Source organism: Rhamphochromis longiceps, linkage group LG9 (genome assembly GCF_057381845.1).
Source record: "Rhamphochromis longiceps isolate RC_006_pf linkage group LG9, R_longiceps_female_GT1.1, whole genome shotgun sequence".
NCBI lineage: Eukaryota > Metazoa > Chordata > Actinopteri > Cichliformes > Cichlidae > Rhamphochromis > Rhamphochromis longiceps.
In genome coordinates, this window is record NC_140565.1 from 32696521 (window position 1) to 32711498 (window position 14978).

Below are 14978 nucleotides of genomic sequence, written 5' to 3' on the forward strand. Positions count from 1 at the left end.
GGAGCTGCTGTCTGCCCCACAGATCTTTAAGTCTGGTCTCCAGAATCTTGCCTGTGAAAGCTCAGTCATGACATGAAGGCTGTAAGTGCACAATCACACTGAGTAATGCAGCATTTGAAACAGTCTTCTGTTGTTTCAGCATCCTGCTCGATGAGGAGGGACACATCAAGCTGACCGGTGCGTAACCTTACACCTTTTTCTGTTTCCTCACGCGTACCCCTGCCGCTGTGCACAGATACTTACTGCTGCTTTCTCTGTGTTTTTATCATGCAAAGCTGGCACTCATCTTTGTACATGTGTGTGCGTTTGTGTGCTCAGACTTCGGCCTCAGCAAGGAGTCGATAGACCACGAGAACAAGGCCTACTCTTTCTGCGGCACGGTGGAGTACATGGCTCCAGAGGTGGTGAACAGGCGAGGACACACGCACAGCGCCGACTGGTGGTCGTACGGCGTTCTCATGGTGAGAGTCCCAAATAATCCGATTGCAATAAATCTTATCGCACTCATTGTGTCGTATCAGCAGTCCTGCGGTCTCAGGTGAGCTGTAATGAGGTTTTCTCCTGGCAGCTCAAATTATTTGGAGCTGTTTGCAAGCTGATAACATTTTTAAATCCTCCGTGGTTCCCACGTAAACATTGTTGCACAAAAAGTCACAAATTACATTTAAATTTGTGTTAGTACAGCTCAAAAGCCCCGACATTTATGAGGAGGTAAACATCCATCCATCCATCTGTTTTCTGCCACTTATCAGTTACAGCAGAGAAGCTCCTGCTCCCTGGCTTCTTTTCCTGGCTCTTCTCAGAGGGACACTGAGGCTTTCTGAAGCCAGCTGAGAGATTTGTTCTCTCTGGCATGTCTGGATCTGCTTTGGGGCCTCCTCTCAGTTAGGCAAGCTTGAAAAACCTCAAAAGGAAGGCGTCCAGAAGGCATCCTTATCAGATGCACAAACCACCTCAGCTGGGTCCTTTTGACATGAAGGATGTCGGAGCTCCTCAGCCAGTCTTAACCCAGACCCCCCACAGAGGAAGCTCGTTTCTGCAGCTTCTTTTCTTTGGGTTACCACACGCAGCTTAAGTATAAAACACAGCAACTTTAGAACCGATAAGATATTTAAGATTTACTATAGTGATATATCGGACAATAGTTCACAGCTTTAACAAGCCAACGAGCAAGTTTGATCCCAGGAGGTCAGGTGGTTGTAGTTTGTGGCAGGGAAGCTGCAGAGTGCCCCCTGGTGGACAAACTGTGCACCACAACACTCATAAGATGGCTGAAGGATGTTTCTCTCTTCTTTACGTCTGTAGTTGTCATTTATTTATTATATGCCATTATAAATGTCGATACCAGATGATGTCAGCTCGGTCGGGTAGATACGTTGATGTTTCCACAGATATTTGTAAAGAGACGATTTTTTTCTAACTTTGGTTCTGTACTTAAACACAATGAATTTTAAATTAAACGAATCGGTTAAAGTTCAGACTTCCAGCTTTACTTCAGCGGGCTGAAGAAAAAGATTTCATTTATAATATATTAAAGAATTTATAATGCAAACTAAATGGACGAGTTAAAGAACTGAAAACGAAATGTTCATTTCTAATACTTGGTTGAAAACCCTTTGCTGGTAATGACAGCCTGACGTGTTGGACTCATGGACATCACCAGATGCTGGGTTTCCTGGATGTGAGCAGACAGTATGCCTCTTCTGTCCTGTGTCACATCATCAATGAACACCAGTGTCCCAGTGACGCTGGCAGCCATGCAAGTCAGAGCCTTCACAGTGCAGATGATGTGGTATGCTAGTAGAAGGTACAATCTGGCTTTTGTGTTCCTGAGGTTGTGAGTGGCTTGCACCTTTAGACGGAGGAGGAGTTTCTCTTCACCATGGAAACGATTCTGCGATCATCCACCACTGTCCTCCACCAGCTCTTTTTGCGCTGTCGAGTGCACCAGTGCTTTCTTTCTTTGTAGATTTTGATATTGTAGCAATTTCTCAGATGAGTTTTTTCTGCCTTCGCAGCTTAAGGATGGCTTGACCACATGTTGTCTGTTCATAGCAAAATCTTCCAAATGCAAGCACCACACCTCAAATCAACTCCAGGCCTTTTATCTGCTTAATTGAAATGACATAACGAAGGAATTGCCCACACCTGCCCATGAAATAGCCTTTGAGTGAAGTGTCCAATTACTTTTGGCCCCTTTAAAAACAGGGTGGCACATGTTAAGGAGTTGAAACTCCTAAACCTTCATCCAGGTTGAATGTGGACACTCTGAAATGAAAGTTGAGTCTACACATTATACTCATGTCCACAATAAAACTAAGTTTCAATAAACAGGTAACAAAAACCTAACTGTATATGTACTGGATGCAGAAAGTGAGTTTTTTGCTGATCCTGAGGCCAAAGAGGTGAGAAAACATGGGCTGTGTTCACAGGAACAGACCATGAGACAAAGAGGAGGGCGTGACTCTTAGATTAACGAATACACACAGGCGCACATAATCAAACTGATTTTCAGTGGTTATTCTTTATTTTGAGCCGTATGCTGGATGTTTTATCAGTAAAATGTCAACAGAACTTGAGGACTATTAAGTATAAAAGTATCTTAAGCTTCCTGTTTTCTGATCATATTGCACATTGTTATATCAGATCTGTCCTAAAAACTCATTAATTAATAAGCGTGATGGTGTCCTGTTCTCTCACAGTTTGAGATGCTGACGGGAACGCTGCCGTTTCAAGGAAAAGACCGGAAAGAGACGATGACCATGATCCTCAAGTAAGACACCTTACACTCCTCTCCGATCCCCACCCTGCAGCTTTTATTTGAGCTCCCTGTACATCCGAGAAGAGACGGAGAGAGAGAGAGAAAGTACAAGGCGAGTCAGCCCAGGGGAGGATTTTTATTAGAGGAGACAGAGTGCAGCACTCAGGAGGAAGAGGAGGATGAGGACTGGATGGACTGAGATCATCTCAGAATGTGCTGATAGCTCTTCATAAAAGAGAGAAAATAATCATGTTGCAGTCGGTGAGAATTAAAGGAAATATTAACCCCTCCTTCTTCCTCTCTCGCTCTCTTTTGACTCTCGGTATCCGCCCGGGGGGAAAGCTGCTGAGCAGACTCTGCAGAGTGCTGAGTGTGCTTCCTGTGTCACATCGACATGTTTCTGTCTAGTCTTTCAGATGCTGGGTACACAATACAGAGCATTCAATATGTTTCTCTCTCCGTTTCATCCCCCCTGCTGCCTTTCTCTGTGTCCATCACAGGGCCAAGCTGGGAATGCCGCAGTTTCTCAGCTCCGAAGCTCAGAGTCTCCTCAGGAACCTTTTCAAGCGAAACCCCGGCAACAGATTAGGTAAAACCTGCACACACGAGGCACGTTGAGAGGGTGTTCAATGGGTTTGTGGTTATGGAAGCATTTTCTTAGAATATTCTTCTAAAGTTTATTTATTAAAGCACCCAGTGAGATTAAATAATGACAAAAATGGGCGTTCTCAGTTTTGAGCTCTCTGTAATCCTGGAGATACTTCCAGCAGATTTTCAGTTACAAGTCTACCTGTTTAATCACCCCATGTGACCCTGAGCTGGCGCCCTGTGTCACCCTCTTTGCCAGTGAATTCGCTGCCCCTCCTCGTCACACATCCAAACCACCTCAGCCTCATTTCTAATCCCGTCCGTCCTCGTCACTCATAAATAAAATCTGAGCACCTCCAGCTCTGCCAGCTGTCTTTTTGTCAGTTACATCACAGCCCCGTTCTGAGCCCAGTTTGAGCTTCGGCAGGTGTCTCGACCGTGTCTGCATGCATAAATGCACCGTTTAGTTGTTGCCATGTGATTGGCTGATTAAGATGCTTAGTACTGCTTAATAATTACAATCCAGCGATTGAGCCGTGGCTTTTGAGGCTCTCGACATGCCGTGCTACACGTGTCACATGCTCGGCAGGTGGGAATGTTTCGAGCTGCCTTCACCGCTGAGGGCACCAAACACAACCCGAGGGCCCCCGGAAGCCACAGGTTCATATTTACTGCATGCAACACCTGCATCTGTTACGCTGTGTAATTCACACAGCGTAACATTCAGCCCTTTATGGTGTTTGTGTTTTTCTGTGGAGATTAGCTCCAAACAAAGTCTCCGCGGGTCTCGTGCAGCCTGTGGAAATGTGATTACAGCAGCATCGGGCTCACTGTCGGTGCGGTGTTTGTTTTAGGAGCTGGGCCGGATGGAGTGGAGGAGATCAAGAGGCATCATTTCTTCAGCACCATCGACTGGAATGTCAGTTTCTCCTTTATTGAAAAATCTGCTTTAATGATGACAGAGTCGTCTTTGGTTATGATTCTGTCTTTCAGTGTGTTTCCTTGTCCCTCATATTTCCTCTCGCTGCAGAAGCTGTACCGCAGAGAACTCCACCCTCCTTTCAAGCCAGCAGCGGGGCGACCTGACGACACTTTCTATTTTGATCCAGAGTTCACAGCTAAAACACCCAGAGGTACAGGCTGTCACTCTACCTCCTCCTCCTGCCCTTCACACTGTGCAGAGCTGAACCGCATTGCCGTATTAACAGCTGTTTCTCTGTGTGAACCAGACTCGCCGGGGGTCCCGCCGAGCGCCAACGCCCATCAGCTGTTCAGAGGGTTCAGCTTTGTGGCCATAACGGAGGAGGAGACGCAGCCACTACCCAATGCTATTGTACAGGTACAGGCAAACGCCTCAGAGGCAGAAATAATCCAATTAACTGGGCTAACCCTCAGTGGACGGAGGCGACGAGCACAGCACGCGGGGGCTGTCTTCACACTCCACCCTGGAAAATTTCATTCACACATTTGCTTTCCCGAGGTTTCACTCCTGCACCTCCTTCCTTTCTGGTACATCGTACCTTTATCACCAGCAGTAGATTAGGTCATGGATGAGTCATTTTTTAAGTGCTTTCAATGAAACAAGAACATTTTCCAAAATCTCCTGAGAAACGCATCCAGACGCCACATCTCTGCACTCTCACATCTCTTGTAATTAGTCTGTTTTTCACCTCAAAATAACAATAATCATCTAATATAAGGATTAATAATCATAGCATCAGTGTAAATACTCACTAATGTGAGCAGGTTCCTGGGGGTGAAACTATTTGTAATTAACGCGTAACGCACAGCATGAGCACGAGTGCCGCCGCCGCCGTGGGGCAGAGGTCTCAATCAGGCCCGAGTCGTTGGTTATGAGGACTCACATCTGTTTACATTTTTTTCATGTGCAGCAACTTCACAGAAGCACGTCCCAGTTCGCAGACGCCTACGAGATCAAAGAGGACATCGGCGTCGGCTCCTACTCCATCTGCAAGCGCTGCGTACACAAAGGAACCGGCATGGAGTACGCAGTGAAGGTGAACGCGCACAGCAGCTCAACATCTGCTTTTGTGTTTTTAATACACGCAGGGCGACGGCAGGTTTCTGGAAAGAAGCTGATGATGCACTGAAACGTTCTGAAAGATGATTTCTATCACAGATGTGCAGATATTTATCGATTCTTCATATTTCTATGACCATGTGAACGTGGTTGAGCTTTTAGCTGTTTTAGTTTCGTTCCGTTTGCCGTCTCTGACGCTCACAGTTTACTGTGTCGGTATTGTTGACATTTAAGGAGTAAATTAGTTTGAAACAGCTTAAAATGTCCGGTAATTATACAAACGCTGCTCGTTTGAAAAACGACAGTAAATTACGAGGACGTAACAGATCTCAGCTCCAAACTAAAAGTTGGCTTCAGATTTTGTTGTGCTGCTGGTTTGGAGACATTTCAGGATATTCAAATACTGTTGCTGTTGGTGATAATCTGCATATTTGTCAAAAATGTGAATAAATTAACATAATTGACACTGTTTTTCTGATTTAATGCCACGATAAGTGATGCATTATCTAAGTAGAAACCGTTGTCATCCAGTCCTGTAAAAACTAAGTACGCTCCATAATTCAGTGGCTTGTAAAAGCAGCAATAACTTGAAGCACATTTTTCTGTATGACAGAAATCATGGCTGTGGAGGAACGTAGCCCACTCTTCTCTGCAGCACTGCTTCAGTTCATTGAGCTTTGCAGACATCCGTGTATGCACAGCTGTCTGGATGCCTGGGATCATCGTACTGTTGCATGATCCAATTTGATGTTGATCAGACTAGAGTAGAAAAGCCAGCCTGACACCTGCCAAAGTTCCTGCTTTTATATTGCTGATGATCGAGCACCTGCCTGCTGCTTCCTCTCTTATTTCCTTTCCTCGGTGCGGGCGTCCTCAGTTTTTCACAGGACTCCACAATCCTGCTGAAACTTTGTGTCAGCGTGTGGGATTTAAAAGATCTTAAACTTTAAAAAACTTGCAATAAAAACACTTTATATTCAAAGCACTGTCTCTGTGGCAGATTATCAACAAGTCCAAGAGAGACCCGACGGAGGAGGTGGAGATCCTGCTGAGATACGGGCAGCACCCCAACATCATCACCCTCAAAGACGTGAGTCACTCCCAGCAGAGTTTTGAATTGCTCTAAATCTGCTGCTAAACTTAACCAGACTCTTCAGTCTCATGGTTATTTTCTTATTTAACGTTATTTAACAAGTGCAGCTCCCCCATCAAGCCCAAAGGTATCCTGACATATTTATAAATATATTGTTTCATACTTAAAGAACCACGTCTACACCAACATTTGATATTAAGCATCACATCAGTTATAGGAACACAAAGCATCAGTGTTGTTGCTATCGTGACACCAACGATGATTTAAAGGTGCTCAGTGTGTCGTCCTGTGTTCAAGAATAGTTTGAAGCCGTGCAGGATTTCTTTACGCAATCAGCAGATGTGAAGAAACACCTGTAATGAATCTAGGCTGGGCTGTAAGTTCATGCAATGCCAGTTTGTACCAGAAGGTGGAGCAGTGAGTCACCTGTAAGCTGTTAGGACAAGCTGCCCCCTGCTGGTGAACATTTTGGTTAAAGTTGCACAGGTTAAGTACAAGAGTTTAACTTTAAACTCTTATTGTGAAAATCACCCTCAGCCTGTGTTAACATGGAGTGAAGCTGCCGCGTGACTCATCCAGGGTCACTTTCCCACCCCTGGGCTCGACCTGAATATCCGGCGAGCTTTTCCAAGTCGCTGTCGGACAAACAAAAATAATAATTTGCTTGCTGTGATGCTAATGATTTCATTTTTTCTGTGACTCACTGCTAATTAGAGTTAAAAATATCGTCCTGATGATGCTGCTGGGTGAAAATGCCCCCGCTTGCATTTGATCCAGTAACTAATGATGGTTTCATCTAAATTGATGGTTTTCCACTTGAAACAGCAGTGAACACCTGCATGCCGGTGATTCTGCAGCAGGTGTTGGAGGCACTTATAAACGTCTAGTTCCGCATTTTTGTTTTTGCTTTTAATTTTAAGAGCTGAATAAATAAATTCACAGGCGATTTCTGTGACTAAATCGCTGCCGACTTACGTGTGGGTCGGTTTATTTTCGTGTCGTAGGTGTATGACGACGGCCGGTCGGTGTTCCTGGTGACGGAGCTGATGAAGGGAGGCGAGCTGCTGGACAAAATCCTCCGTCAGAAGTTTTTCTCTGAGCGGGAAGCCAGCGCTGTTCTCTACACCATCACCAAGACCGTGGAGTACCTGCATGTGCAAGGGGTGCGTTTCTCCAGAGGCCTTTAGGAGCAGCGGTAAAACAAAGAGATGGACACAAAATGTTTGAGCTCGTCTTTCTGTGGAGATGTGCTGCTGTTCGGCTGTGACAGATGAGATGAGAGCCGCTGTATCAAATTAAAAAGGTTCTTTATGAGTTGGGACTTGGTCACTTTAAGTCCCATTTGATACAAAATGATGTTAATCCAGTAAATTAAAGCCCCGTTAGAGCTAAAGAGGAGGATAAAGCAGGCTGTGACAAGCTGCTAACATACGAGCGTGCAGTGTCCACTGCACGACAGAAGAAACTGATTTAAATATGAAATAAGCCCATTTTTCCATCATGCAACAATCAAAAAGTACAAATAAAGAATGGCAGTAAAGTAATAAATGGTTACTAATCCTTTGATGTGGTAGCAAAGCTCTTTCTGTCCATGTCTTCAGTAGGTTTAGTCAAATTTGTATAATAGCTGCGATCCAGCAGACATGCGTTCGAGGTGAAGAGAGAGAAAGCTGATGTAGTCGACCTCCGTGACTCTGTCGCCCTGCTGGGTTTGCAGGTGGTGCACAGAGACCTGAAGCCCAGTAACATCCTGTATGTGGACGAGAGCGGGAACGCCGAGTCCATCAGGATCTGCGACTTTGGCTTCGCCAAGCAGCTGAGAGCGGAGAACGGCCTGCTCATGACGCCGTGTTACACCGCCAACTTCGTCGCCCCCGAGGTACGTCGGGGTTCCTCCTTCCTTTATTTTTTCACCATTTTGCTTTATTTCCTGTCATCATCGTGCGTGCTCTGTAGGACACCACAGATTTGCCATTTTAGCATCTTTTTACTTAAACTTTCACTTTCGTGAGGTTCAGAATTCCTTCCCATATTTTGTCTGATGCCGTTATTTAACACATTTAAAACAAACGTTGAACAAAAGAAAAGTCAAAAGTCTCCCATCAAAGTGCAGCTCCGTCAGGTGCCCCTCAGCTCGAGGACAGCAAGCTTTCCGAGGACAGACGGGACCGGAGCGCGCTGATTAATTCACAGCCTTCGGTTGTGTGAACAGACTAATGTTTTGACACTCCTGCGTCTTCCTCACAGTCAGCTGTTGTCCTCTAAAAACTGAACAAGTGTTCAAAAACGATCGACTGTTTCTGCTGACACTGTTCAACTGAAAGATCTCTAAATATTTATCAACTTATCTGCTGCTACATGCAAACTAACCTGTTTACCTGAGGAATAATCACCTGTGCACAACACCAGCCAGTCTATTGTTTCTCTTAGAGCTGTTACAGTATCAGAGTTTTGCGATTAAAGCTGAAATACTGACACTCAGTCATCAAAATACTGATGGACAATGCAAATGCTGCAAAATGCTGATTTCCTGTTGCCACCAGGTGGCGCTGTGTCTCTCAGTCAGTATTGGCACGAAGGCGCCTGGACTCTCGTCACAGGTTTGGTTAAACTTCTTCTGCTGTAGCGAAACATCGAAATTCACCGTGTCATCACGGAGGCGCCCTTTAACAAAAACTCAAATGCTTCACAATTTAGCATCAAGAAGGTCGTCAGATTAAACGAGCAGAAGAAGATGCGCTGAATCCAAAATACTCAGGTTGTTTTGTGGTTCAGGAAGTCTGGACGTCACATGACAACATGCAAGATCCACAGTGTATAAAATATTTGTTAGCTAGCTTCCTGCTCCATAAAATTAATGAGATCAAATAGATTCTTTTGACGGCTTCTTCCTTTTTTTTTTACACGACTCTCCATATGAACACTTAACAGTGATTCTTTTGCTGTCTGCACCTGTTTGCACCTGTGCGTCATCGCTGTGTAACTAAGCCTGAACCAAACAGTCCTTCAGAGACAAAGCATGTTCAGGCAGCCCTGATTATACAGCTGCCAAGTGTAGGGAATATAAATATATGTGTGAGAGGTGTAATCTTGATCATTTGGAGGGTGCTGACGCTCTTTTTGTTGCAGAGAAAGGAGAAGGCAGGACGTTACTTTTGCTTGAAGCTGGTGTTTTCTGTCCTGGCAGGTGTTGAAGAAGCAGGGTTATGACGCAGCCTGTGACATCTGGAGTCTCGGAGTCCTGCTCTACACGATGCTAACAGGGTAACAGAGACTTTACTCTTCGCTTCTAAGAAACTTAATTTAACAAAAGAAACTTCTTACTTTTTCTTTACCTGACATCAGTTTGTCAAAGATGCTTCTTTGTTACAAAAAGTAAAAGAAACGCCAACAATGATGGTTCATGGTCATCAGGCGGTTTGCTAACCACAGCTGGTTGATGGTGAGCTGGTGGTATTTCCTGATGAGCCGCGGTCTGAAAGGACTCACTGAGAAGGCAAAATGAAATTCCTTATGAAACAAATGTCGTCAAGGCAACGAGTGATGATCTCACATTGAAATAATTGATGTGTTTACACTGTCTGTGTGAAGTTAATGCCTGTTCTTTCATAGTTTTGGTGCCTGTTTGCAGGTCTTACACTTCCTGCATATCAGCCCCTTTGCTCTGTCCTTCCAGTTTCACTCCATTTGCTAACGGTCCAGAGGACACCCCGGAGGAAATTTTGGCTCGGATCGGCAGCGGGAAGTTCTCTCTCAGCGGAGGATACTGGAACTCTGTCTCAACTGAAGCTAAGGTGAGGCCTGTTTCCTAACAAACACACAGAAAAGTAGCTCCGATTGAAGTGAGCCGCTCACCGTCTCTCTGTGATCGCCACGGTGACCCGGAGTTCAGTTGTAACCTCTGACCCTTTAGGACCTGGTGTCTAAGATGCTGCACGTCGACCCCCACCAGCGGCTGACAGCGGGGCAGGTCCTCAGACACCCGTGGGTGACGCACAGAGACCAGCTACCCAAATACACCCTCAACAGACAGGACGCACCACTCCTCGTCAAGGTAACCATCCATCCATCCATCCATCTCCATCATCCGTCAGTGGTTGATTGATTAATCAGTTTGTATTCTGGCTCCTCCTACAGGGTGCAATGGCGGCCACCTACTCTGCCCTTAACAGGAATGTCCCCCCGGTCCTAGAGCCTGTGGGCTGCTCCACTCTGGCCCAGCGGCGGGGGTTGAAGAAGATCACTTCCACCGCTCTGTGACCTCCTCTTTCTCCTCCGCCTCCTTCTTTTCTTCCTCCTCCCGTCAACTCTGACCTCGATCTGACCTCCGCCGGACCGTCCCTCTCCCTCACTTCGGTCCGGCGGGACAGACTACTGATGGACCTGGGAACCGCTAACGCCAAATAGGAGCACAGAGGCCGCCCCCCTCCCTCCTCGATCTCTCCTTCACCTCTGCGGGCTCTTCTGATTGGATCTCTTCTGCTGTCTTACCGTAGAGTCTCAGCTTTAGCATCACTGTTCAGCAGCCGGACTCAGCTGTCGAGAAAACCTTAAAGGGCGAGCCCTACGTTTCTCTTCTCTTTTTGCTTTGGACAATCAGCGCTAGCTCGCAGGCCCAGAGGGCGAGTGCGCGTCAGGAAGATAAAAGTACTGTATTTATTTACTCCAGACGGGGGAAATCATAGGAACAAAGTAATGTAAGGTATGCATTTAAAGAGCTAGAGTCTTTGTTATCATACTGTGGTCATGGTTCTGCGTAGCTGTAGATCCTGCATCTAAGCCTCAAGTAGCCTGAGAGACGACGGCGTCTGCAGAAAAGGACAGACGGTGGGACATTCAGCCCGACGGGCGGAGCAGCCTCAGCCTCAAAATGGTTTTAAAATCCAAAAAGCTAAAGCAGCGTGTTGGGGTCACTGAAGGTCAAATTACAGAGCAAAAGTCTTTTTAGCTTAAAGTCCTAAATTTATGAGTAGAAAATGACAAAATTAAGAGAAATGAAACAGCAAATGTTGATGGGAAGAATTCCAGTTTATCTGAAAAAGAGTTCTGCAAATTTATTAGAAAAATAAATAAATAATTTTATGAGGGAAGAAAATGTGAAGATTAGTAAGAAAAAATGGCAAATTTACCAGAAAAAAAGAAAACACCTCTCCAGTTAATCTGAAAAAATTCCACATTTTGAAAAACAAAAATTTCATTAAATCTTCACTTTTATTGGCTCCGTGTGGCCCCAGACGAAAACATAACGCATATCCATGCTCTGTAATCACGTCACACACAGTGGCACAAACGCTGTTCTCATAAATTTGCCTTTTCTTTAAGAAAAGTGAATGAAATCGATTTTATTTAACCTTCAGTAACCTGCTGCAGCCGTCTGCAGCCTGTGTTGTTGTTGTCGGACAAACCGAAACCCGCTTTCCAGTATTTTATCTTTAATGTGCAACAACAAAGCAAAGAACAAACATCTGAGCCGTGTTCTAGTCCAGAGTGTTTGACGGTGGGCTCGTTCGATCATCCGGTCAGCAAACGTAACGACACCTCCAGATGTTTTTTCTTACTGCCAATAAATCCCATGATAAGATACTAGAATCAGTTTGTTGGGATTTGTTGACAGCAAGAAAAACATGATCGGATTTATTCTTTGAACAAACAGAGATCCAGGAAATCACGGAAGAGTGATGCAAGTGTGGAAACAACACTTGCAGCAGAAAGAGCCACTCTGTCTTTGTAACAGTATTTTTTTTGTCCAGCATCAATTTTAAGCTGCACATGTTGAGCTTTTGCTGCCCCCTGGTGGCCACGGGAGGGCTGTGCTTCTGAAACACTCCTCCCAGAGTAGTTTGTCATCAGTATAACGTCTCCTGGACACTCTGGTCTGATATTTAACACTATTGTCCTGTTATTTTACTCTTTAATCTGGTTTTTAAAGATCTTAATGTGATGAAGGGCGGTGCTCCCTCCTCCTCCTCAGGAGACTGGAGGCAAAGCTTGAGCCTATCAGCAGCTGGGATTTCAAATTTTAGCACTAAAGCTTAAATAGAAATGTAAAATATCCAAATAATTAACTTTATCTGAGCTTCTGAGCGTGATCAGAGAGCTGCTGATAAAACCCTGAAACATCAGTAAAGTCAGGTGTTTGTGCAGCAGGGCCGAGCACCTCTGCTTTAAAGCTCCTCTCTGGCTTCTCTTGTGCAGTTTTAGGATGTGCCAGTAAATTTAAAGCAGAAGAAGAGGCCACAGAAGCAGCTTTAACTCTGAGTTTTCTCCTTCTTCCTTCACAAACACAAACTAAAATGACGTGTTGCCTGCCTGTAAATGAGGCTGACAGGGGAAAAAGGCGTTTCTCGCCTCCACCGATGGTCACGCGACGTCTGTATGAGCCGGCTGATCTCCTCCTTACGTGCAGCAGAACTGTAAATACAGAACATGTCGAGCAACTCAGGTTTCTATGAATCAAGACAATGCATTTTTATACGTCCACGAGGAGGGGGTGTACATACAAATATTAAAAACAAAGCACAGAAGTGTGAGTGGAAGAAGGCGAGCGAGGCACAGAGAGGTGTTTATCAGACCTGATATGGAAACTCCAAAACCTGAATCCTTGTTTTCATCTTTGCTGATGTTTATTTTATGATTTAGAAGTCTTACATTTACTTTTCGACGTGTTTTTCTGGAGTCAAACTCTTCTGTCTCGACTGCTGTGGCGCTGTTTCTGCCAGGTGAGCTGGCGTCTGGTGCGTTTCCTTTTTTTGTGTCAGCGAACCCTTTAAAAATCTGACGAAAAAAACACTTTTAAAAACATTCCAGCAGGAGTCGAAACTACCGGCAAACCACGTTGGGCGTGCAGTCGGAGGTCCAGTGGTGGAGAAATCAGTGAAAGGGTCAGTTCACTGAAACTTGTGGACGATCTTTGTGAAAAGAATCAGTTCCAGCCACTAAAATACAAACATGTCCATCTTTTCTACATTTAATATCTCGTTAAACTGAAGGTCTTTGGGGTTAGGCCCTAATGAAACACTTCCAAGAACAAATATCTGATTGATTGTGTCAATGTTGGACTTCAAGTCCTTCATCATCATCACAGCTGATTTTACATCCTGGATCGATACGAGCACCGACGTCGCTGCCAGACGTTGTTACGGCCTGTTAAACTCCTCCGAAGCTTCCTCGTGTCCGCAGTGGTCGGCATTCAGGGCCGTTACGCTCCGCCCTCTCTGCGTGCGCCTCTGCTGCAAACAAGCGAGCGTCACATAAAGCAAAAAGCGCCGGACTCAGACTGTGTGAGCTCGTTTTCCACCAGCAGAAGAAAAACAAAAATCATGTTTAAGTCGCTTAATGGTGTAAATCATTTATGTTCAGATTGAGGCTCCAATTAAAAAATTCTAAATTATGAGAAAAAGTCCAGTTTTAAAGTAGAAACTGGAAATGTAGAAGTAAACTGTCACTAATGAAGTTTTTAGATCAAAATGCTGGAAAGTGACATTAAAAAGCTTTTAAACAGCAGAGTCACGTGTTAAAGATGAAACTATGATATAAGGAGTCCAGATTTTATAAAACATAATAGTGAGACAAAGTTTCAACATAACAGTTTAGAGATGAAAATGTGAAATATTAAAAGGTAAAGTCAGATTTTGAAAAACAAAAGTGGAAAATGACACATTCCCAAAAAACAAATCAAATTATAAGAGAAGTTGTTTTTAAAATACACATCTGTATTCATCGTACATTAAAAAGTCATTTTTCATTAAAAAGCTTATTTTAAACTCGAACACAAATCTTTGAAATGAACTTTTCATCTCTGTTATGACATTTTAAGACTTTTATCTCTGAATTAATTTGATATTTTTAACTCAGTGAGACATTTTTTACTCCGTCGGGAACCTTTTTTGAAATCGTGGCCGGTCTTTGTTCATCGTTTCCTGGTGGAGATGATCTTCCACAGCCACTGAGCTTCTTGCTTCTGCGGGTCAATGATTAGAAACTGCTTCCTCTCTGTGGTCGTCTGGGTGTCTGTGAGAAAAAGGGATAAAATGCAGATTTTCTTTATGTTTTATATATAATTATTGAATATATATATATGTAAGTGTTGATCTCTTCCTCGTCTATCCATGTACAGCTCTGGGATGATGAAACATGAAACGCTGATTTTGTTTTCCCCCTTTATGACCAGAGGCATAGCTTTCTTTCTTCTCTCTTCATCCTCGCTCCTCTTCCTCTCCTTCTCTGATTTGATCCTGTCGGAGACGCAGTCAGCCCTGCTGCTACGCCAGCTCTCAGTTTTTGTACCTGCGGCGAGAGCTGGACTTTCTATTAAAAACAATAAAAACAATAATCAGTCAAAGAGTGTCGTGCTTTGATCTCCCTGAAGCTGTTACCTCATTCCTTTCTAAAAAAAAAAAAGTTCTCACTTTCACGTTGTTACAACTGACACCAGAGACTCTGGACACTTGACTTTAAATGTGAAAGCATAATAACCTAAAAATGATACTGCAGAG

The 14978-nt window shown here is 44.4% G+C and overlaps 1 protein-coding gene across 2 annotated transcripts in view; it reads left to right on the top strand.

The window, feature by feature from the left end:
* Positions 1-14815, top strand: part of rps6ka3b (ribosomal protein S6 kinase A3b) — a 67030-nt gene extending 52215 nt beyond the window's left edge. For both annotated transcript variants that reach the window (XM_085417419.1, XM_085417420.1), the window contains 15 exons: positions 140-177; positions 319-461; positions 2703-2773; positions 3262-3350; positions 4204-4268; positions 4380-4482; positions 4579-4688; positions 5242-5367; positions 6391-6480; positions 7488-7646; positions 8201-8362; positions 9671-9747; positions 10160-10277; positions 10397-10537; positions 10621-14815. In XM_085417419.1, coding sequence (XP_085273545.1) covers positions 140-177; positions 319-461; positions 2703-2773; positions 3262-3350; positions 4204-4268; positions 4380-4482; positions 4579-4688; positions 5242-5367; positions 6391-6480; positions 7488-7646; positions 8201-8362; positions 9671-9747; positions 10160-10277; positions 10397-10537; positions 10621-10743 — 1615 coding nt within the window. In that variant the 3' untranslated portion in view covers positions 10744-14815. The remainder of the gene's footprint in view (positions 1-139; positions 178-318; positions 462-2702; positions 2774-3261; positions 3351-4203; positions 4269-4379; positions 4483-4578; positions 4689-5241; positions 5368-6390; positions 6481-7487; positions 7647-8200; positions 8363-9670; positions 9748-10159; positions 10278-10396; positions 10538-10620) is intronic.
* The last annotated feature ends 163 nt before the right edge of the window (positions 14816-14978 follow it).